A 24050-nucleotide genomic window follows, 5' to 3' on the forward strand; every position below is an offset into this window, starting at 1 on the left:
TGTAAGAACATAGTAGGGAAATTCTCAATCATCCATGTCATGGGTATCCCAAAGGTGCTGTTCAAAAGGCAAGTGGGCTTCACCTGTGTGAAATGGTATAGGGCCGTGATGGCAAAGCTATGGCACGCGTGCCACCTGTGGTACGCGGAGCTATATTGGTGGGCACGCGAGCTCAGCACCGGCACACATGTGCGCGCTGGCCAGCTGATTTTTGGGCCTTCTGGGGCCACCGGAAGTAGGGAAACAGGCTGTTTCCTGCCCCGGAGGGCCTGGTGGGGGGAAGGCTGTTTTCACCCTCCCCAGGCTTCTAGAAAGGCTCCGGAGCCTGGGGAGAGCAAAAAATGGGCTTAGTGGGCCCAACATGCCATCATGTGCCAAAAGTGGGGGGAGCGCGAGGGGGGGTCGCGTGCACATGCACAAGGGGTGGAGTGCATGGAATTATCGGTGTGGGCACGCACGACATCCCAACCCCCCGCGCGACCCTTGCTTTTGACACGCAATGGCAAAAAGGTTAGCCATCACTGGTATAGGGTCGCCTGCTTGAGCAGAGAGTTGGACTAGAAGATCTCCAAGGCCCCTTCCAGCTCTATTCTGATTGATTGAATTTGGAGAATGTAAATGGTGGGAGTGGTGAAGTATCTGGCTTGGTGGGCAAGATTGCTGCTGTTCTCTGAGAAAATCCCACTTTGCTTTGCCTTACTGGCAGATGAAGGAAGGGGAGGAGGGGGTCAAAACTGAAACTCTCTGCTGCATTATTTGCTAATGAGTTACTAACGATGAAGATGTTTCTGGCAATCAAGCAATTAATGACTTGCAGAAGTGGACTTTCTAAACTTGGGTAAAAAAAAAATCTGGGTCCCTGTGGTGTGCCATACTAATCATACCCGTAATGACTTAATACTGCCCCCAAATTTCAGGCATGTCATAGTTAGTCAACTGAATCCAAGGCATCCACCTGGAAACAAAAGTGGACAATTAGGGAGCAATTAAACAGTGTGGCTGAGAGAGTAAAGACAGACAGCCGACTGAGAAAACGGAAGATGGTACGCTTAGCAATTGCAACAGCACTTAGACTTATATACCGCTTCACAGCACTTTACATCCCTCTATAAGCGGTTTACAGAGTCGGCGTATTGCCCCCAACAATCTGGCACCTCATTTTATTGACCTCGGAAGAATGGAAGGCTGAGTCAACCTTGAGCCGGTCAGGATCGAACTGCTGGCAGTGAGCAGAGTCACCCTGCAATATTGCATTCTAACCCCTGCGCCACCAAGGAGCTATTGAGATCAGCATCCTACAGTGGTGCAATTCATTTTTGGTGTGATGATGATGTTACCCATTCAGTTGAGTTTGACTTTGGGGATTCTATGGGGCAGGTCTGTCCAGATCTTCCGATCTTGCCCTGCTTCTTTGAATTTTTCTATGCTCTGGCAGGTGTCAGCTCTGATGGTGTCCAGCCACCGTGTTCTTTGGCAGCCCGGTTTCCTTTTACTGCTAGCTCTTCCAATCATATTAGCCTTCTCCAATGGATTCCCCCACATGAGAGGGCCAAAGCAAGTAAGACGCAGTTTGGGGATTTTGCCTTCTAGTGGCATGTCTGGTTCATTTTGGTTGTAGTCAAATTCAAACAGGAAGGTCAACCAACATAAGCCGTGGGCAGAGATGAAGAGAATGGAATTCATAGACTACCATCAAAGAACAATTGATGTTAGAAAGCAAACACTTCAGAACAGTGGTGGGTTTCAAAAAATTTTACTACTGGTTCTGTGGGTGTGGCTTGTGGGCATGGCTTGGTGGGTGTGGCAGGGGAAGGATACTGTACATTCCCACCCCACACCAGGGGAAGGATACTGCAAAATCCCCATTTCCTCCCGATCAGCTGGAACTCGGGAGGTAGAGAATAGATGGGGGCAGGGCCAGTCAGAGGTGATATTTACCGGTTCTCCGAACTACTCAAAATTTCCATTACCGATTCTCCAGAACTGGTCAGAACCTGCTGAAACCCACCTCTGCTTCAGAAGTTGCTTGAAATATACATAAAATATGCTGTGTTTTGGGTTCAAAGGCAGCAAAGGCATTTCGGATGGGCCCTGTATGTGGCACCTGTCACAACTCAACTCCTTAATGAAGGAGTGTCAAACTCAAGGCTTGTGGGCCAGATCCGGCCCATGGGGTACTTAGATCTGACCTGTGGGGCTGCCCTGGAAACCACAAAGGACCATCCCGCGTTGCCTCTGCCAGGGAAAACGGAGTTCGGCAGGGCTGCGCCCTGGCAGAGGGTTACAGGAGGCCGTCGCAGCTGAAAACGGAGCTTGGGAGCCCGTTTTCACTGGCAGAGCACCCGGGCGCCGACAGGCACCCCCAACACAAGTGACATCGAGCTGGTCACACCCACCTTGGTCCCCCGGGGTCAAGCACAACCCTGATGGAGCCCTCAATGAAATCGAGTTTCACACCCCTGCCTTAAAGCAATCACACCTTTTCCAAAGATTGTGCGGTTGCCCTCGGTGCCTGCCATGCAGTCCTAGAGAAAGATGCTTAATAGTTGTTAAGGAATGACAAGAAGATGCTGCGGGTTTCAGTGTCAGCTTGTGAGTCCTTACATGCCTAGTTTTCGGCTTCCAACTTCTAGTGGGGGAAAAACCCCATACAGATAGTCCTCAATGTACGGTCATTTAGTGACCGTTCGAAGTTATAAAGCATTGAAAAAAAGGGACTTGCAACCATTTTTCACACTTATGACCATTGTAGCCTCCACACAGTCATGTCATCAAAATTAGGATGCTTGGCAATTGATTGATATATATGACAGTTGTTGCAGGATCCCCTTTTGCGACCCTCTGATCAGCCAAATTAGTGGGGAAGCTGGATTCACTTAACAACCATATGACTTAAGTTAACCACTGCAGTGATTCACTTAACAGCTATGGCAAGAAAAGTCATAACATGGGGCAAAAAGTCACTTAGTATATGTCTCCTTTAGCAACATAAATTTTCCTAAACATAAATTTTCCTAATATGATTCGATTGCTTATTTCTACCCTATGACTATCATTAAGTGTTGTACTTCATGATTCTTGATGAACCTATCTTTTCTTTTATGTACACTGAGAGTGTATGTACGAAGACGAATTGCTTGTGTGTCCAATCACACTTGGCCAATAAAAATTCTATTATATTCGATAAATTTTGGGCTCAGTTGTGGTTGTAAGTCGTGGGCTACCTGCACAAACATCTGGAATGGACAGTCCAGCGGATGAAAGGAAAACTAACAGAGGCCCAGCAGCAGCCACCTTAAACCCCAAATCCGGGCGCAGAGTCAGTTTTCAGAGTCTTGGGGAACAGCTGCAGGGTGGGAGTTGTAGGGATTTCCAGAGGGATGCTATTCCAGAAGGCAGCCACAACGACAGAGATGTCTCAGTTGATCATGCTCGACTGGCTGACATTTGACGACGTGGCGTAATCCAACTCACATCTCCCAACTGGGTCTCCATGCGCCAGTGCGTCCCGTTTATGCTCTTTTCTTCCGCTTTGAAAGCAGTTGGCCCTAGATACATCTGAATGTCTGAAGCTGACTAGGTCCTGCTCCGTTCGCCTGTGAGGGGGACGGGACATCATGGTTTATGAATTTGGAAGGTATACATTTGCATCGCTCGGCGGATGCTCTCCATTTGTCATCCTGCCCGCTGCTTTGATATCTGCGAGGTGTTCCTCTGCTCCGTGCAGATGGTTCGGTGTGCACAAGTGCAAATGATGTGGATCACATCACCATTGACTAAATGTTAATTTCCCGAGCTTGTGGTTGCTGTGCGGAGCAAAGGTTTTGGCGTCTGCTGAGTGTAGAATTCCTTCCCTGTTAATAGCTGCCAGATCTCTGCGGTCTATTTTGGGAATCGGATTCTGTTCAATCGGTTTACTCGGCAGAGCCGTCACTTTATTTTAATGGATTTCTATATTTATTCATCCGTTGAGCAGGTGCCAGAAACGTGACAGTCAATTCCCCCATCCCAGAGAGATGTGTGATAATCATTAAACTACGTGGGGCTTGCTGTTAAAAAAAAAAAAGAAAGAAAGAAAGAAAAGAAAATCAGTTCAGATTTTTGCCCAGAAGAGTGAAAAACCAGACAGGTAAACATAGCATATAGCTAAAGGGCAGACAGCAGGCATCAAATGGCCTTAAAGTGGCCCAAATCAGAAGCTCGTTTGAAGCTGCCCGTGCTGAACAGATGAGAGGCCTGCAAACGCTCCCAGATCCTTGAAGGCCTCCGGATATCCTGATGAGGTATTAGAGGAAGTAATTCAGGAAGAAAGAGACAAATAACCACCTCTGGATCTTGGCTGACCTCATAGAGCCGCCGCAATAGTGAGAAGCACTTAGATCCAAAAAAGCGTTGATAATACCGACCGCTTTCCAGGGAGAGCAATGTGGGTTTCTTTTAACCCTTCCCAACAACGGCCAAGTTCCTTTTATGCTTTCTTCCTTTATCATGGGCTTGCTCAGAGCTCCCTCCAGTGCATTTGCAAAAAAAGCTTGGGAAGTTCACCTTTTTTTCCTAGCAGTAGGTAGTGGATTGGTTGCTCCAGGATTTCTCAAGCTTGGCAGTTGGAAGATGTGTGAACTTCAACTCCCAGAATTCCCCTCCCAGAATTCTGGGAATTGAAGTCCTCACATCTTCCAACTGCCAAGCTTGAGAAACTTTGGATGAGTCAATTAAATGTTTAGTATGGCCATTAGGACACTAATTAGATACAGATGAAAAACAATTAAACATGAGCATGGCTGGCTGGGGAATTCTGGGAGTTGAAGTCCAGAAGTATTAAAGTTACCAAAAATTGGATACCCCTGCTGTAGAGCTTCCTGAACAAGGAGTAGTATGATTATTACTCATAATTTGTCAGGCACAACAGATCTTATATGTCCTTTTAATTTCAAGTTTAATATATCCCATTTAAAGAAGGGATGCGGTGACTCAGTGGCTAAGACGCTGAGCTTGTGGATTGAAAGGTCAGCAGTTCAGCAGTTCGAATCCCTAGTGTCGCGTAACAGGGTGAGCTCCTGTTACTTGTCCCAGCTTCTGCCAACCTAGCAGTTCGAAAGCAGGTTAAAAAAAATGCAAGTAGAAAAATAGGGACCACCTTTGGTGGGAAGGTAACAGCGTTCCGTGCGCCTTTGGCATTTAGTCATGCTGGTCACATGACCACGGAGACGTCTTTGGACAGCGCTGGCTCTTCGGCTTTGAAACAGAGATGAGCACCGCCCCCTAGAGTGGGGAATGACTAGCACATATGTGCGAGGGGAACCTTTACCTTGTATCCCATTTAAAGTATGTATTTAAATGTATACGAACGATATCTGATAGTGTTGGAGGTAGGGAATAGAGAAGTATGTCGTATTGTCGTCTCTACAGCCTCTTGTTGACTGTAATCCATATTCATCTTAAAGATTTTTTCTTTTTTTCTTAAAAATGTGACACCCCCACCCAAAAAAAATTCCACCATGAAAAAAAAATGTATTGTCAATACATGTTTGCCCTGGTGATATATTCAACGTGCCTCAGAGTCATTTATTTTTCAAGCAATCCAAACAGAAGTCTAACCTTGTTTACTGTCATTTTTATTTTTATTTTAAAAAATGCTTTCTCTTTCTGTCTTTTCAATAGGATTCGGCTTTGTAACTTTTGAGAACGAAGACGTGGTGGAAAAAGTCTGCGAAATTCATTTTCATGAAATCAATAATAAAATGGTAAGTTTTCCCAATGGGAGCTTCGAATTTTTGAGAAAATGGGGGCTTTTTTAAAAAAAAAATCTCTGGCTGCTCAGAATTGCTCTTGAGGTTTGCGTTGTGAACCAACCACATCAAACCTGCTTTCACCCACCAATACTTAGTCTACAGCAGAGGTCTTCAAACTTGTGAACTTCAATTCCCAGAATTCTCCAGCCAGCAAAGCTGGCTGGAGAATTCTGGGAGTTGAAGTCCACAAGTCTTAAAGCGGCCAAGTTTGAAGACCTCTGCTCTACAGAGCTGTGTTTTTAGGCCTCTGTTTTCCCTCCAGCTTTGCTGGCTGGAGAATTCTGGGAGTTGAAGTCCACAAGTCTTAAAGCAGCCAAGTTTGAAGACCTTTGCTCTACAGAGCTGTGTTTTTAGGCTTCTTCTTTCTCGTAGAATGGATAGTTTCCCTATTTTTTGGAGCCTGTCCCTCATAAGCTACTGCCCCTTTTCAGCCTTCAGAAGGCTGCCGTAATACCAAAGTATCTTTTCAGTGACATTCCTAGCGTGTGCACAGCTGCGATAGGTTCTCTTATGTCCTTCCACAACTGCCTGTGTAGATAATCATTGTTGCCGAATGTGTTTTGAATGGCAGCTATTCTTTAACAAAATGCAAATGGGTATAAATAGCACCAGATTAAGCGTTTATTTGGGGGGGCGGGTGAAGATTTCAAACAAAAACGGTTGACGTCTCAGAAGGCTGATGTCTCGTGCTTCAGAGACGTATCCAAGGGAGGTTGACCGTTATCTTGGGAAGGCGTGTAGCTCAAGTAATGGAGCCCACACATAACCAAATGACAGCTTCAGGTTCATTTTTTTTTGCCTCTCTAGTTTAAAGGGAAAACAAAGATGGAGTCTGAAACCGTCTGAAAGTTGTTGCGTTAACATTAGGCGGTCTCATAGTTGAATATGGTAGGAGAAGGCCTGCTAATACAATGTACATCAATGTTTCTCAGCCGTGGCTGGGGAATTCTGGAAGTTGGAGTCCACCCATCTTAAAGTGGCCATGGTTGAGAAACACGGATGTGCAGTATAGTCAAGTGAAACAAAACCAGTAGTGGAATTCAAATAATTTAACAACCGGTTCTCTGCCCTAATGACCAGCTGGGTGGGCGTGGCCAGGAGGTATGACAGGCAGCACCTGGGAGTAAAAATGGGCCGCGGGGGGCGGACATGCCACTCCCCCGTGCTCCATTTTGGGCCTAGGAAGCCTCCCTGAAGCCTCCTGGGAGCAAATATAGGCCCGGGGGGGGGTGCCGCAACCCCCCCCCATGCCCCTTTTTGGGCTTAGGAAGCCTTCCTGCACTTACTTGGGAACCAAAATCGGGCATGTGGGGACTCCCGGAAGGGGCGGGGCGAAGCCAGCCAGCAATTTAACTACCAGTTCACGCGAACTGGCTGAATCCTACCACTGAACAAAACTAACATGAAATAATAAAGGAGAATGTTTGTAGCTCAGGGTCGAAATGAGGGGTCCTTGGTGCTCTCTGAGCTTGCTTGTTTTCTTGCAGACATTGCATTACCCAAACTAGGTAACATCATCAGCGCTAGTTAAGGTTAACTTCAGACCAACAATCAAGTAAGCAATACCCCAATGAAGAAACTGCCAAAGAGCCATCAGCAAACAGCCCAAAGAATCTCTTAAGACCACCCCCACCCACACAGACAAGCAAGTCACCAGAATGTAGACTGACAGCGAACAGCACTGATGATGTTACCTAGTTTGGGTAATGAAACGTCTACAAGAAAACAAGCAAGTTCAGAGAGTACCAAGGACCCCTCATAACATGAAATAGTAGAAAACCTGGATTGTTGGGCAGTAATCTATGGTATAAGAATGAGCAACCCAGGAATCTTGCTATTGTGTGTATGAAATGCAGGATGCTGAATGGTATGGCTGCAGAACATAATTCCAGCAATGTCCCAATATCTCTTGTAAGGCTGAGCTAGTGATTATTGGAAATAGCAGTGCTGAATTCTAATGAGACCAAAGCCACAAAGGTTTATGGTCAGATTTTCAACTTGAGAATGCCTGTTGGCCAATATACAGGTAGTCCTCAATTTATGACACAATTGAGCCCAAAATTTCTGTTCCTAAGCAAGACAGTTGTTAAGTGAATGTTGTCCCATTTGACAACCTTTCTTACCATAATTTTTAAGTGAATCGCTGCAGTTATTAAGTTAGTAACACAGTTGGTAAGTGACTATGGCTTTGACTTTGTTGTTTTGGCTGACTTTGCTGGTCAGAAGGTCACAAAAGTTGGGTCACATGACTCCAGGAACTGCAACTCTGTCATAAATGTGAGCCAGTTGCAAAGTGTCTGCATTTTCAGCATGCCACCAGGGGATGTTGCAATGGTCATAAGTGTGAAAATTGGTCATAAGTCACTTTTTTTCAGTACCGTTGTAATTTCAAATGGTCACTAAATGAATGGTTGTAAGTCAAGGACTACCTGTACTTAAGAATATTTCATGTTTAAGAATGAAAGTAGAAACAGGCTGTCTGATAGTTCTCAAATCTGATTTCTTCAAAACCATTCATTTCTTTTTATTTATGTATCCACTTGTCCTTTCTGTGGTAAAAATTTAATGGGCAGTTACCCCTCTGAAGTCAGCAAGTGTTAATTTTTCACTAGATCCGGGTTTTTTCAACGTATTTTATTATTCGAAACCAATTAACATAAGGAAAACATATGCATATGTGTATCAGGGTTAGCAGTGTAATCTAACATAAAATAATGATAGATAGAGGAGCAATTAACAAGCATATTGATTTAAATTCACCATATTAATATGTAAGAAACTACACCATTGAACAACCAATCAACAAGAGAACCAATCAGCTGCTCAGAATTTAAATATAGCTCCAAACGAACAACCAATCACACGACCAACTGACCCAACTGGCACACAAGACATTTTATAAGCGAAGGAGAATAGGACAAGAAAATCCTGTGATGATGTTACCTAGTCTGGTAACGAAATGTTCAGAAACTAAATTGAAACAAGCTTGGAGAGCAAACCACTGCCAAAATGATAGATAGATCCCAAAATTATAAACAGAACAGCTGCAAATAATTTGATCATGCTTCTCAAAAGCTTTTTTCTTTGTCTTGAAAAAAACAAAACAAATTCAGATGTTTACAAACAATGCAAATCAACAATGCAACATACACCAACAAACAGGCATAGTTTTCACCTTTCAGTTTTATATCATAATACTCAGGGGTGGGTTCTAAATTTTTTTACTACCAGTTCTGTGGGCGTGGCTTATTTTGTGGGTGTGGCTTGGAGGTCATGTGACTAGGTGGGCATGGGTAGCTGGTCAGAGTCATTTCTGGAAGGTCCTCCCACTTACGACCAGTCCTCGCACTTATGACCCGACTTATTTGTTTGCTTTTAACACTGATCAGCTGTAGGACGGCCCTTTGAAGCCCTGCGGCAAGAGTTTAAACAGGTTTTTTCCCTCTAGTCATCAGCTGGGACTCAGGAGGCAGCAATAGATTGGGGGTGGGACCAAATAAAAGGTAAGAATAATGTGGGGGGGTGGGAGGGTGGGGGGGAGAACCGGTTCGGTGATGTCATATCGTCACCGCTACCGGCTCGACCGAACCGGGAGGAACCCACCACTGATAATACTTTTATCTAAGCTTCGTGAACCCAGAGTTCCCAATTCTTGACGTTTGGATAAATTCCAAATTAAAATATTCAGTGCATAGCGATTGATCCCAGCAGTATTTGTTTTAAAAATCCTATTGATGTCCCTTCAAATGTGACAATAATAATCCTAACTCTATAGTGCCTTCCAATTTTTGAATTGCATCGACTTCTAAGGAGACATCATAAAATGATACTGTAAATATGGTCTTTTCAACGCAACCTCTACAATCAGGGCAATTTTAAACATTTCCTCGGATGTAATTAAAGCCGATTCAGTCAACAAGATTTCAAACATTAAAGAAAAAAATACATACTCTGAGGCTGCAATTTTAGAGGTAACTTCTGCAATGCATCATGGAATGGCCCCTTACGAACCTGCAATCAGAGATCGGCATAACACAGAGAAGAATTTTAATTAGCACGAAGCTCAATATGTTTTGTACATTTGGAGTATTTTGTTTGAAGTGAGGGACAAACAAGCACACAAGAAGGAGAATTTAGTTGTGCTGAGGAAAGGCAATCTACTTCTTGGAGAAATGGAAAGTCCTTAAAAAATCTGATGCTAAATTGAACTGGAAGACAGCTAAAGAGACCCTGTGGTTAGAGCAGCAGGCCTGGATTTGCATTTCTGCTTAAAATAAAATGCATTCTATGTTTCGGGTCCAGTTATCTCTTTTTTTAAAAGTTTTTTATTAATAATACAAAATTGGGCATAGATATGACATCACTGGTTCCAAACATCTTCCGTCACTTTACAATAATATTAGTAATCATATAAACATATAGTTCTTAAGCTTTGTTCACTATTTAAGCATAATATGATATTATGTTATCTCTTAACCTCAACTAAGGACTGCTATGGCAAATCTAGACAGCATATTAAAAAGCAGAGACATCACCCTGCCAACAAAAGTGCGTATAGTCAAGGCTATGGTTTTCCCAGCTGCAATGTATGGCTGTGAAAGTTGAACCATAAGGAAGGCTGAGTGCCAAAGAATTGAGGCCTTTGAACGATGGTGCTGGAGAAGATTCCTGCGAGTCCCTTGGACTGCAAGGTGATCAAACCGGTCAGTCCTAGAGGAGATCAACCCTGACTGCTCTTTAGAAGGCCAGATCCTGAAGATGAAACTCAAATACTTTGGCCATCTAATGAGAAGGAATGACTCACTGGAGAAGAGCCTAATGCTGGGAAAGATTGAGGGCAAAAGAAGAAGGGGATGACAGAGAACGAGGTGGCTGGATGGAGTCACTGAAGCAGTTGGCGTGAGCTTAAATGGACTCCAGAAGATGGTAGAGGACAGGAAGGCCTGGAAGAACGTTGTCCATGGGTCACGATGGGTTGGACACGACTTCGCAACTAACAACAACAACAAGGACTGTTGTTCATAACCAGTGTTTCTCAACCTCACCGATTTGGTCTTCAAGTCCCGGAATTCCCCAACCAGCTTGCTGGCTGGCTGGAGAATTTTGGGAGTTGAAGCCCATACGTCTTAAAGTTGCTGAGGTTGAGAAACACTGGTTATAACCATAGGCTCCCTGGAGAATGGGCAGGGTACAAATAAGTATAATAAAGCCAAAGTTTTTCTCAAATTTAAAGGGGGTCAAACCTATTTTCCAAAGCACTAGAAGGCAAGACAAGAAGCAATGGTTGGAAACTGAACAAAGAGAGAAGCAACCTAGAACTAGGAATCTAGAAATTTCCTAACAGTGAGAACAATTAACCAGTGGAATGGTTTGCCTTCAGAAGATGTGGGTGCAGCACCACTGAAGGCTTTTAAGAAGAGACTGGACAGCCATTTGTCTAAAATGATATAGGATCTCCTGCTTGAGCAGGGGGTTGGACTAGAAGACCTCCAAGGCCCCTTTCAACCCTGTTATTCTGTATTCTGTATCACTCTTTTTGCCTGGACCAGAGAAAAGACTTTGATGATTTACAATAAATGCAGAGCTGATCCAATATAATAATGCATCAGGAAGATTAGGAAGACCCATCTCTATATTTTAACTAGTATAGTACCTTTAACATTTCCAGCTAAAGATTCTTACTTTTCTTTTTTGCTTTCCCAAATGTGTTTCCAATCTTTCATTTATTGGTCTGATCTCTGTTCCCAACTTTTAATTTAATAATGGAATTTATTTTTAAGCTGGATAAGATCAAAACAGTCTCCTTAGCATATGCTATAAGCCAATTCAATATTTGACTTGCTAATTTTTCACTGAGCTATGAAATAATATCCTTCATATTGTTCCTTTCGGCACAATACGGGGTGCATCTGAAATGAAAACAAGAGATCTGTTTCATTATCCAAGTGGAGATATCAGGGCTGGCCTTCAAAATTGTGGTTGGAACAGGGGTGATCCAGATGCATCAGTTCTTTTAACTTTGGTGGAAATAACTGAACTGTGCAGTTAGATGGCAGAGAAAAGAGTCTAATGGTAATAGCAATAGCACTTATATACCAGTTCATAGTGTTTTACAGCCCTCTCTAAGCGGTTTACAGAGTCAACATACTGCCCCCAACAATCTGGCTCCTCATTTTATCAACCTCGGAAGGATGGAAGGATGAGTCAAGCTTGAGCCGGTCAGGATCGAACTCCAGGCAGTGAGCAGCGTTAGCCTACAATACTGCATTCTGACAATAAATCACTCTCAGTCAATTGCAAAACAATATCTTTAACATCATTGAACATTTACCTATCCTAGGTCCTTGGAAAACACTTGATCAATGGCTAAAAATGCCAAATCCAGCCTAAAAATCTGATTAACTGGGCGAACAATCGCAATAATAATAATAATAATAATAATAATAATAATAATAATAATAATAATAATAATAATAATAATAATAATCCCCAATGCAGTGGTGGTATTCAGCCGGTACTATCCGTTCAGGCGAACTGGTAGCGGTGGCTGCAGGAGGCTTTGCCCACCCACCCGGATGTAATCACGTCCCAATTATTGACTTTTTGACGCTCTGCACATATGTGGAGGTGGCATGTGCAAGCGAGGTGGCAAGTGCGAGGTGGCATGTGTGGCGTGGAAGTGGTGCGAGAGGAGCGCTCACATTTGCGAACCGGTAGTGAAAATAAGTGAATACCACCCTTGCCCCAATGAAGCACTATCTTGATGTTGTTTTGGGGTTTACGTGTGCTCTGAGGAAGATGAGAGTTATGCCGCAGGTTTAACCATGCTGGACAGCTCTTATCAGAGGAACCAGATGAAGGAGGATATCTCTCCCATAAACAAGACATAACATACAAAAACTTATACCGGCTTCGTCATTGTCCAGGTCAACAAGGACTGTACTAGGTGATGGAGTTCCTGGATATCTGGTGACAAGAAGGCTATAGGGCTCAAGACAGTTCACTGAAAAAAAGTTGCATGGGAAAACACCATCCAAAATAGACTTGTCCAATTGCTAAACATTATCTGCAGGGATGGGATTCTACCAGTTTGGACCGGTTCAAACGAACCGGTAATTCCAATGATCACTTGGGAGCGAACCAGTTCACTCCGACGATCAGGTCAGCCTGTCCCCCCCCTGCCCCTGTGCTTTACTTACTTTTATCTTCTCAGCTGATTGGCGCGGCAGAGCAGATTGCCACGCCTCAGCTGTGTTACTCCCAAATGGTAACACAGAAGGTTAGCATTTGTAAAACTGCGCACGCACGCAATCACCTAACCGGTTGTTAAACCGGCAGCGTCCCACCACTGAGTGTCTGAATATAGAGCCAAGATATTGTAACGGAGTTTGAAATGGACAACTGTTGCCATCCTTACCATCAACAGGGGCAGGGGGAAATAGTGAATACTGAAGGAATCAAGATGCCCTATGGAAATAACATCAAAAGTCTGGATGAAGACAATTGCCACAAATACCCGGGCATCCTTCCAGCTGACTGTTAAGTCAAGAAGAAGGTTAGAAGTGAATACATAACAGGAGCGAAGAAGATCTTAAAGTCCAAACTCAATGAAGGAAATAATTCCAAGGTAATTAACACCTGAGCAATTCTAGTCATTAGATTCACAGCTGGAATAGTGGAGTAGACTCAAGCAGAACTAAAAGCCCTGGATAGGAAGACCAGAAAAATAATAACAATGAATCATGCTCTTCATACACGCAGCAACATTGACAGACTCTGGAGCATAGGTGGGCATGGAATGTTGCAAGGATACCAGATAGTTGGAGAAGAAGAAAAAAGGCATTGGAAAAATACAGATAGCCGTCACTCTAGAACCGTATTTGAGTCTGGAATTAGGATTGCAAATTATATTGGTCCTTGTGACCCCATCTGATTTTACCATCTTTTTGCAGCAGTCATTAAGCAAAAACAGTTGTAAAATAAAATGACACAGACATTAAGCAAAACCGTTATCCACAATAGGTAGTTTTGCCAGAACCAGAAGTAAACACCAGTTTCTGGCCAAAAATAATAAAATAAAAATAAAAATTGTAAATTGAGGTCATGGAACCATGGGACACTACAAACAACCCAAAACACAATCACATGAATGCAGGGATGGGCTTAGCTATCAGAATTTCAAACCTGGATTGTAAACAGCCCTGGGGAGGCCTGTCATATCTTCGACCGATTACAAAGCAACCAGTCGTAAATTGAGGATTACCTGTATCCGGAGTACAGTGAAGAAGAGGCACTGAAGCTAGTACACCATGAAGGCTTACTGAATAGCCAAAGAAACCAAAGTAGCCTATAAGAAAGACCAAATGAAGAATTGAAAAGAGACATGGCAAGGAAAATTATTGCATGGCCAATACATATTTTAAAAAATGAACAGGCCCAAGCAGAGAACAACAAGATGTCAGCATTCCAGAAAAATCCCCAGCTCCAAGTAAAGACTGAAGCAAGCATTTTCAAAGTTCTATTTACTAGAATAGGTAAACTGGCACATCTGAGAAAACCCGAATCTGAGAGGTCCGGGTTTCCCCTCAGTAAATAAAAAACCCCAAAACTATCCCCTCACTCCTCAGTCGATCACATGCTCCAATCAACCGCCGTCCCATCTTGAGACATCACTCCGACCACTCCTTCTCCAGATGCAGGATCAGCCTGACCTTGACCGACAGGAAAAATGCTATTATGTCTAAAGACAACCCCTCTACTAAATCCTCCCTCCTACTTTCCCATACATGAGAAGGTGGCAGCATGGAAGCTTCCGGCCTAATATGGCTCCCAAAGCTGACACAAGATCTGTAATGACTGAAAGCAGGAAAGTTGAAGAAAGTCACAAATTAAGGGGGCTAAATTCTAACTGCACAAGACCAAGCTTTAAAAACAGATGCATACAAAGCCAGAATCGAGAAGACAACAATAGACAATAAATACCTCCTCTTCAAAGACGCTGAAGAAACAGTGGACCACCTAGTTAGCTTCCACAAGAAGATCACACAGACAGACTATAAGCAATGTCATGATAAAATAGCAACAATGTTTGGTACATCGGAAGATCTGCAAATGAATACCATTTGCTTGAAAGCAAGAACTGGAAGGACTATAAAATATGGAAAACTGACAGCCCGGGTTCAAGACCCAAGCGCCACCACGCAACAGGGTGAGCTCCCGTTCCTTGCATCAGGTGCTGCTCACCTAGCAGTTTGAAAGCATGCAAATGCGAGTAGATAAATAGGTATTACTTCGGTGAGAAAGTAACAACGTTCCGTGTGTTTTCGGTATAGCCATGCTGGCCGCGTGATCAGGGAAAATGTCTTCAGACAACGCTGGCTCCCTCAGCCAAGAAATAGAGATGAGCACCGTGCCCTAGAGTCAGACATGACTGGACAGGGAAACTGTTACCTTTTAATAGAAAATGTTCTGGGACTACAAACAGACACCATGTTACTAACTTAACAACTGCAGCAATTCACTTAACAACTATGGCAAGAAATATCATAAAGAGGGGCAAGATTCACTTAACAGCTGTCTCACTTAACAACAGAAATTTGGGGCTCAATTGTGGCCATAAGTCCACCTAGATGTGTTTTTCACTCTCCAGTGAATATGACAATTCTTCCATGAATGTGATTCTCACATTTGAGATTCAGCAGAAATGTATTTATTTCTATATTTAATTTACAGTATATCCCGCCTTTATTATTTTTATAAATAACTCAAGATGGCGAACATACCTAATGCTGCTTCTTCCTCCTATTTTCCCCACAACATCAACCTGCAAGATGAATTGGGCTGAGAGAAAGGACTGTCCCGAAGTCACCCAGCTGGCTTTCATGCCTAAAGTGGGACTAGAACTCACCATTGCCTGGTGTTTGGTCCAAGTTCATCCAGCTGGCTTTCATACCTTAGGGCCGTGATGGCGAACCTATGGCACGCATACCACAGATGGCACGTGGAGCCATATCTGTGGCATGTGAGCGTTTCTCTAGCTCAGCTCCAGTGCACATGCACACGCTGGCCAGCTGATTTTTGGGCCTTGCAGGCCCACCGGAAGTTGGGAAAACAGCTGTTTCTGGCCTCCGTAGGGCCTCCAGGGGGCGGGGAAGGCCATTTTCATTCTCACCAGGCTCCAAGAAAGCCTCTGGAGCCTGGGGAGGGTGAAAAACAGGCCTACCGGACCCACCGGTAACGTTTTTGCTGTCGCGTGCCAAAAGCGGGGGGAGCACCGAGGGGCATGGGGGGCATTGAATTATGGATGTGGGCACGCACGCAACCCCCCTGAGCTCCCCTCGCTTTTGGCATGCGACAGCCAAAAGGTTAGCCATCACTGCCTTAGGGGGAACTAGAACTCACAGTTTCCTACTGATTGGCTCAAAGTCACCCAGCCAGTTTTCATGGCTAAGGTGGGACTAGAACTCACAATTTCCTGGTGATTTGTTCAAAGTCACCCAACCGCCTTTTATGCCTCTAAGGTGGGACTTGAACTCATAGTCTCCCAGTTTTCTAGTCTGGTGCCTTAGCCGCTAAATCAAACTGTCTCTGTGGGAAGGAAGGTGGAGATAAGAGAATAACAGAGTTGGAAGGGACCTTGGAGGTCTTCTAGTCCAACCTCCTGCTCAAGCGTAGACCATTTCAGACCAATGGAAGAATCATCTCCACTAGGAGAGGTCAGGGGCCCATAATCCAGATGTTGGGGTGGATGTTGGATGATTTTTCCCTGTCATTGGAAAGTGCCTGTGGATTAATTACTCATCATGGAAGCCTCAGCTCGGTGTGTGGGAAGAGAGACACAGCTGGCTGGAGACTCTACGCATCCCCTTTTGCAAGAGGTGACTAGAAAATAACTGAGCTGCTAAAACTCCATCCTTCGGCGAACTCTCCCCTTGTTGGCCTTCTAAACAAAAGCGCATATTTTATGAAATTTCACCGCATTTCCTAGATATTTACTGCTCCCTAAAGTACGAGAGAGCTGGGGAGGCTCAGCCATCGTGTGGGTGAATCTATTTCTAGCCTCAGGCTGGCCAGGGAGCTAATTTTACCGGCTCCGCTCCACTTTGCTTGCCATTTATAACCCAAGAATGTCAAATGGCGTATTAAACAAGTGGCAAGCAAATGCCAGCAAAGGACTTAATCAGCGAAGCCCATTATTTGTGTCGGAGCAAAATTATTCCCACCAGGCATAAAAAGAAAGCACAACAGGCACCCTAAAATAACCTTCCTGCGACACGGAGGTGTTTCAGAAATAGAAACCGCACACGTTGTGTGTAGTGAAGGAAAAAGCTGGGGTTGTTGGGTTTTTTTCCCCTGCTCTGTGAAATTATTCTGTACAATAGCGTAGCAGCAGATTGGACTTTTGCAAATCCTTAAAAGTGTTTCATTCTGATTAGCTCGTTCCCAGCATCCCCCTCCCTCCCCCCCCCTCGGGTGTCATTTTGTATTCCTTCCATCAAGGTCACTTACTCAGTCGCTGAGACATGGTACAAAATGTAATGCTTTCAAAAGAACAGTAAAGCCTTATTTATTTGTTTACTTATACTATTTATCGTAAGGGAGGCGGTGGCTAAGACGCTGAGCTTGTCGATCAAAAGGTCGGCAGTTCAGCGGTTCGAATCCCTAGTGCCGCGTAACGGGGTGAGCTCCCGTTACTTGTCCCAGCTTCTGCTAACCTAGCAGTTCAAAAGCATGTAAAAAAGGCAAGTAGAAAAATAGGGACCACCTTTGGTGGGAAGGGAACAGCGTTCCATGCGCTTTTGGCATTTAGTCATGCCGGCCACATGACCACAGAGACGTCTTCGGATAGCGCTGGCTCTTCGGCTTTGAAACGGAGATGAGCACCACCCCATAGAGTCGGGAATGACCAGCACATAAGTGCAAGGGGAACCTTTATCTTTACCTTTACTATTTATCTAGGCACCCATTGCCCCCTACTCTGGAGTAGGGTTGGGCAGTCCATGAGCAGAAACAACAAAATAATCATGCGTGCCAGGACTAAAACTGTTCTAGTCATAGAACCACTCAACTTAACAACCGCAATTGAGCCCAAAATCTCTGCTGCTAAGCGAGATGGTTGTTAAGTGAGTTTGGTCCCATTTTATAACCTTTCTTGCCACCTTTTTTAAGTAAATCACCGCAGTTGTTAAGTTAGGAACACAGTTGTTAGGTGGATCTGGCTTCCCCATTGACGTTGCTTGTCAGAAGGTTGCAAAAGGCGATCACGCGACCCTGGGACAATGCGACCATCATAAATATGGGTCTGTTGCCAAGCATCTGAATTTTGATCACGTGACCATAGGGATGCTGCCACATAAGTGTGAAAAACTGTCACAAGTCACTTTTTTTCGGTGCCATTGTAACAGTCAATAAACCAACTGTTGTAAGTCAAGGAACCCAATCAGTGAACTGGCCTCACTTCACCTTCCAGCCCAGAAGTTTGGAGGAGACGGCCAGGCCTTTAATACCTTACAAAAGGATCTGGAGCCACCTGGATCTCTTGGGGTGATGCTGTTTCTTAAGGCAGGCGGGATGATAGAGAAGAACCCAGTTATAAGCAAGTGATCCAGAATACATTCTCCTCCCCAATGATCTTGAGATACGTACTTCATGTTTTTCCCATCATCTCCAGCCAATGGCCTAATCTGCTTGTTGAGGATGGTGGGAGCTGGTTGGCTGAAGATGATGGGAGAGCAGTCCAGTCCTGAAGAGAAGCAACCCCTTTTGCCTGCCCCAATCCCTTCCTCTCTCTCTCTTTGGTTTTTCTGCAAGCTAGTGTAGAAACCAGAATTTGCACATTTGAAATAGATGCTCCATCACTGAGCTAATTCCTCCCACTTCAATGATGAAGACTTTTGGGAACTCATGTCCATGACAGTAATGTATAGGTGGTAGTTGTAACCAACTTATAACCCAGAATCTCACCAAGAGATTAACCATACGATGAGGCTAATTACTGGGTGCATAAAATCTACACCTAGTTACTGGTTACCAGTTCTTAGTCACATACTCCCCCCGCACTTATGACGACAAGAAGCTCTCATTCGGGAGTATAGTAAGATCCTGTTAAATTCCTCTCTACCCATACATGGATACATTCCTGATTTCTTAAGATGCCGATTAAAGTCAAGAAATCCACCAATCTTGACAGCGTGTAAGTTGATGGCCGATCATCAGAACACCACACAAAAGTGGATGGAGGCGTGGAATAGCTGTTCCCCCCAAGATGTCTCCAAGCATATCAGTCCTAGTAGTATACCTCCAGGATTTAGCCTACCCCGACACATATGGGTGACATATAATAGAATTAGAACAACTCATGGGGTGTGTGCTGACTCCCTGTATAAATGGGGAAAGACACCTTCAGCACAATGTGATTGCGGGGCCCCTCGACAGACTATCCAGCACATAGTGAGGGAATGCCCTAACAGAAGGTATCCAGGAGATTCTAGGGACTTCCTCTGCATAACAACGGCAGCTACTGACTGGATCTCCAAACTCGACATTAAACTTTGAAATGTTACTTCTGTTTTCCTTTTAGGTTTTCTTACTGCTTTTTTATTGTTTTTATTGTTTTTAACCTGTAAAAATGAAGTGTTTTAATGCTGTGTGTGACCAGCCATACGCTAAATAAATAAACAAATAAATCACCAAGAGGGAGATTCCACCAAACTGCTTCTCACTGATCTATTAGGCAGCCCTTAATTGGAGCTAATTGGTGGCTGGGGAATTCTGGGAGTTTATTTATTTTATTTTATTTTATTTCAAATTTATATACCGCACCTTCTCCCAAGGGACTCAGGCCGGTGTACAGCCAGATAAAAATATACAATACAAACATTAAGAACAATTAAAAGAATATATATTAATTTGGCCCCAGTTTAAAATGACAAACCAATTAAAAATTTAAAATTTAAAAATATGTTAAGTTGAAGTGAGTTGAAGTAAAAGTTGTCAAGGTTGGAAAAATCCCTGATCTAGAGGGGACCAGGTTATCCACCTAGCCACAAAACCCCCATAATTAACTGACCTTACAGGACACAAGACACAACAAGGGGGGATATACACAGTAAATCCAAAAATAGGGAAGGGGTTGTAATTCTAGTCACCTAAGTCTTCCCTTTCTTTCTTTCTTTGCTTGCTTTTCTTTCGGTTTCACTGTAAATTTAGCTGATGGTTACAGTATGATATTCCAATACAAGCTGACCACAGGTAGTATTCAGCCGGTTTGGACCGGTTCCCCCGAACCGGTAGCAGAAATTGTGGGTGGGCTCACCGACCCGCCCCGGCTCTATGCCATCCTATTTAGGCACATTCTTGAGGCCGGGCGCATGCATGGAAGGCGCACACGTGAGCAAAGCACATGCGCAGAAGGCTGGGTGCATGCACGGAAGGCAGGTCCACATGCGAACTGGGCGCGGGCGCACACAAAACGAGCGTGGATGCGCAGGGTGAACCAGTAGTAACATAAAGTGAAACCCACCGCTTGACTTGAGGCTCTGTTCCCCAAGTTTAAATAAAAGTGTAGCACTTTAGCTAACCTTTTTTAAAAAAAAATTGATTTATATGCCGCCCTTCTCCGGAGACTCAGGGCAGCTTACAATGCGTTAAGCAATAGCCTTCATCCTTTTTGTATATTTATACAGAGTCAGCTTATTGCCCCCACAAACTGGGTCCTCAATTTACCTACCTTAGAAAGGATGGAAGGCTGAGTCAACCTTGAGCCTGGCAAGATTCGAACTTACTTTAATTGCAGACAGCTGGTGTTAAATTACAGCGCTTAGTCTGCAGAGCTATCCAGACTCCTTTTGGCTGCCTAATAATGAAAACATTAAAGCAGAAGAATGTTCTATGTGCCGAGGGAACTTCGGATCGTATAAGGTGCAGCCACCTGCCAATGAAATGAAATGCCTACCAACTTGGCATTTGTGCCCAGTGCTAAGTACATTTTGCCTATTACAGTGGATTAGCGGTAGAAATTGAGCGCTGATCAGAATTTACTGGCCTATTTTTGATTTGCATTTGAGAGTTCGTTTCACAGAAGCCTTTTAACGATAACCCTTCCGTCGGATAACAGGCCAAGCCACATTCAACCCAGACCAAGCTCTCTGTGTTTGAAGATTTCCTGATCACATCCTGGCAAGTCCGGAAGACATTATCACTGAAAACTGGAAAGCTGCTGAATGGATCCCTTTTGTAAGATCCATCCCGTCTCCTTGTTTTCATTTCCATGTCCTTCACTCTCCCTTGGGCAGGGAGACAGAGAAAGGAAAAGGTGTTGCTTCGTTCAGTTGGCTTTGGCCAGATGTCTAACTGAGAAGGCGCTCGCCAGCTGTGCCAGAGGGGGTCACTCAGAAACTAGCAAGTAAGCAGTAAACAAATGAGTAGTAAACAATACCCAATCAAGGAACTACCAACTCAGACAAACAGTAAACAACAGCCTAATCAAGCAACGATCAAGAACGCTTCCCCTAACACTGGCAGGGCAAGCAACTAGAATATAAACCGAGAGCAAACCTCACGCTCACTAGCACTGATGTTGTTACCCAGTTTGGTAATTAAAAGTCTGTAAGAAAACAATAAGCTTGAAGAATACCCAGGACCGCCACAGTTCAACCCTGACCTGCAGATATTCTCTGTTGTGGCCCGCCAGCAGATCTGGCAGCAGATTCGGATAGTGAAGAGGTTGGAGAGGAACATGGGCCACTCCTGGAGTCTGGGGAAGGCTCTGATGAGGGCTTTGCATCGGAGGCAGAGGGGGGGCCAGAGCCGTATGCCAGTTATCAGCTGCCTTTGGAGTCAGACATCAGTGAGGCCGACGAACAGCTGGAGCCTGTTCCCAGTGTGTGCATATGCAGAGTTGCCAGATGAAGGGAACAGCTAAAGAACAAGGGTCAACTTGGGAGTAAGGCCACAGGTGGACGATGAATGGCCCCTCCCAGAGGGAATAAAAGAGGAGCGAAAGGGGAGGGGAGTTTGCAAGAGACAATTAGTTCATTACTGCATTCTTGCCAAGTATGGCGGCGTCTGAAAGATATCGGCCTGGCCACTCTCCAAGCCTGATAATTGTGAACTATCTTGAAAGACTGTGGGAGAGGAAAGACTTTGCTGGAGAGGAATTCATTGTAAATTAAATAAAGGGGGTTTATATGGACAAGGACTCGGCTTTGTGCTGCTGGGGAAGCCTAGATCAGAACATTCTCTTCTATTCTAAACAAATGAGTTAAAGGATTTTCAGCCTGCCCCTTGGGCAGTCTTTTTCATGTCTCCAGGCCTCAATCTCCCACTAGATTAAAACAGATGTGAAATGACGTGCACTTATGAATGATTAAAAATTCCTGGACACCTGGCCTAGCGGTTAAAGACACCAAGCTTGTCAGATAAAAAGCTGACAGTCTGGGTTCTAAGCAGTGCACAACGGGATGAGCTCCCGTTTCTTGTCCCAGCTCATGGCCACCTAGCAGTTTGAAAGCATGCAAATGCGAGTAGATAAATAGGTACCCCTTCGGTGAGAAGGTAACAGCGTTCCGTGCGCCTTGGTGTATAGTCATGCTCGCCCTATGACCACGGAAGCATCTTCAGACAATGCTTGCTTCCTCGGCTAAAAAATGAAGATGACCACTGCCCTCTAGAGCAGGGGTCTCCAACCTTGGCAACTTTAAGACTTGTGGACTTCAACTCCCAGAATTTCTCAGCTTTGCTGGTTGAGGAATTCTGGGAGTTGAAGTCCACAAATCTTAAAGTTGCCAAGGTTGGAGACCCCTGCTCTAGAGTTGAACACAACTGGACAGGGGAAATCTTTACTTTTTACCCAAAAAGATGAAGGGGAACATATGCCATCATGCCCGTTCTTAAATGTGATACATCCATTTAATCCAATACCCTTGCCAGGGTATTGAAAAGACACTTGATGTTGCCCTCTATTGGCAGCCAAATCTGAGAGCTAGGACAGCCCCTGGTGGAGAAGGGGAGAGACCACACATTTTCCTTATTAATGAGCAATTGATGTCCTCTTTACAGATATTTTTAGGAAATGAGGACATGTAGAGCTTTTTCTTGGGAGCATAGAGAGATGGCATTCCCCAGAATGTTGTTGTTATTATTTCAATCTCTCTCTCTCTCTCTCTCTCTTTTTTTTTTTAATTAAACCTACTTATTAGCTTACCGGGATTCCCATTGTATGGTCCTTCTGTGCTGTGAACATCATAAATTAAGCTTGTCTGTCAGATACCGGCAGTAGCTCATTTTTGTGGCTTGGAAAGCTAATTGTTCCGTTTATTGTTTTTAACAGCGCTAATCCAAACTTCATTTTCTCTTTAATTGTCAATTTAGGCAGGCTAGCTTGTTTTTAATATCAGACAGAGTGATGGAAACAGAAGTGCCTGGAAGATGTCAGCGATTACTCCGTGACATGCAAATATTGGAGTGGGGAATGCGTATGCTTTTCCGGATAATAATTAGTTTTAAAGAAACAGGATCTTGGATTTATGTCACATATATTTCCTAGCTAGTGAGAAACAAGGAATTGTACCTTGGCCTGGAAAATAGATTCTGAGATTCTAGCTTGCATAAAATCAAATAATCCTGCTTGGGGTATGATTGGACTTTTTGAGTAGACTTGTGTTATCCTGGCAAAGATGTGCCTAACTGCCTGCTACAGTTGTCCTCAACTTACAATAGTTCATTTAGTGACCATTCAAAGTTACAACAGCCCTGAAAAAAATGACTAATGACCAGTTTTCACACAATGACCATTGCAACATCCCCTTGGTCACGTAATCAAAATTTGGCCGCTTGGCAATTGACTCATATTTACGACAGTTGCATCCCTGGGTCATGTGATCCCCTTTTGCGACCTTCTGACTAGCAAAGTCAATGAAGGATGCCAGATTCGCTTAACAACCATGTTACTAACTTAACAACTGCAGTGATTCATTTAACAACTGTGGCAAGAAAGGTCATAAAATGGGGCAAAATTCACTTAACAAATGTCTTGCTTAGCAACAGAAATTTTGGGCTCAATTGGTCGTAAGTCAAGGACTACCTGTAGTCCTGTGACTAGAACGTTTTTAATCCTCGCACGCTTGATTTTTTGGTTATTTCTGCTCGTGTTTGGGTTAGACAAATTTGTGTTTGGTAAGAAAATTCACCACCCTCTTTGTTAAATGGAAGTGAGAGTTGGTGCGTCAGGAACCATAAAAACATTAATCGAATGCATTG

General features: G+C 44.0%; 1 protein-coding gene across 14 annotated transcripts in view; it reads left to right on the plus strand.

Annotated features, from left to right (window-relative positions):
- MSI2 (musashi RNA binding protein 2) overlaps positions 1-24050 on the plus strand; it is a 645448-nt gene that overhangs the window by 515774 nt on the left and 105624 nt on the right. For all 14 annotated transcript variants that reach the window (XM_034420743.3, XM_034420731.3, XM_034420734.3 and 11 more), the window contains exon 8: positions 5662-5744. In XM_034420743.3, the coding sequence (XP_034276634.1) occupies positions 5662-5744 (83 nt within the window). The remainder of the gene's footprint in view (positions 1-5661; positions 5745-24050) is intronic.

Source organism: Pantherophis guttatus, chromosome 1 (genome assembly GCF_059756535.1).
Source record: "Pantherophis guttatus breed Tessera chromosome 1, ASM5975653v1, whole genome shotgun sequence".
NCBI classification, from domain to species: Eukaryota; Metazoa; Chordata; class Lepidosauria; order Squamata; family Colubridae; genus Pantherophis; species Pantherophis guttatus.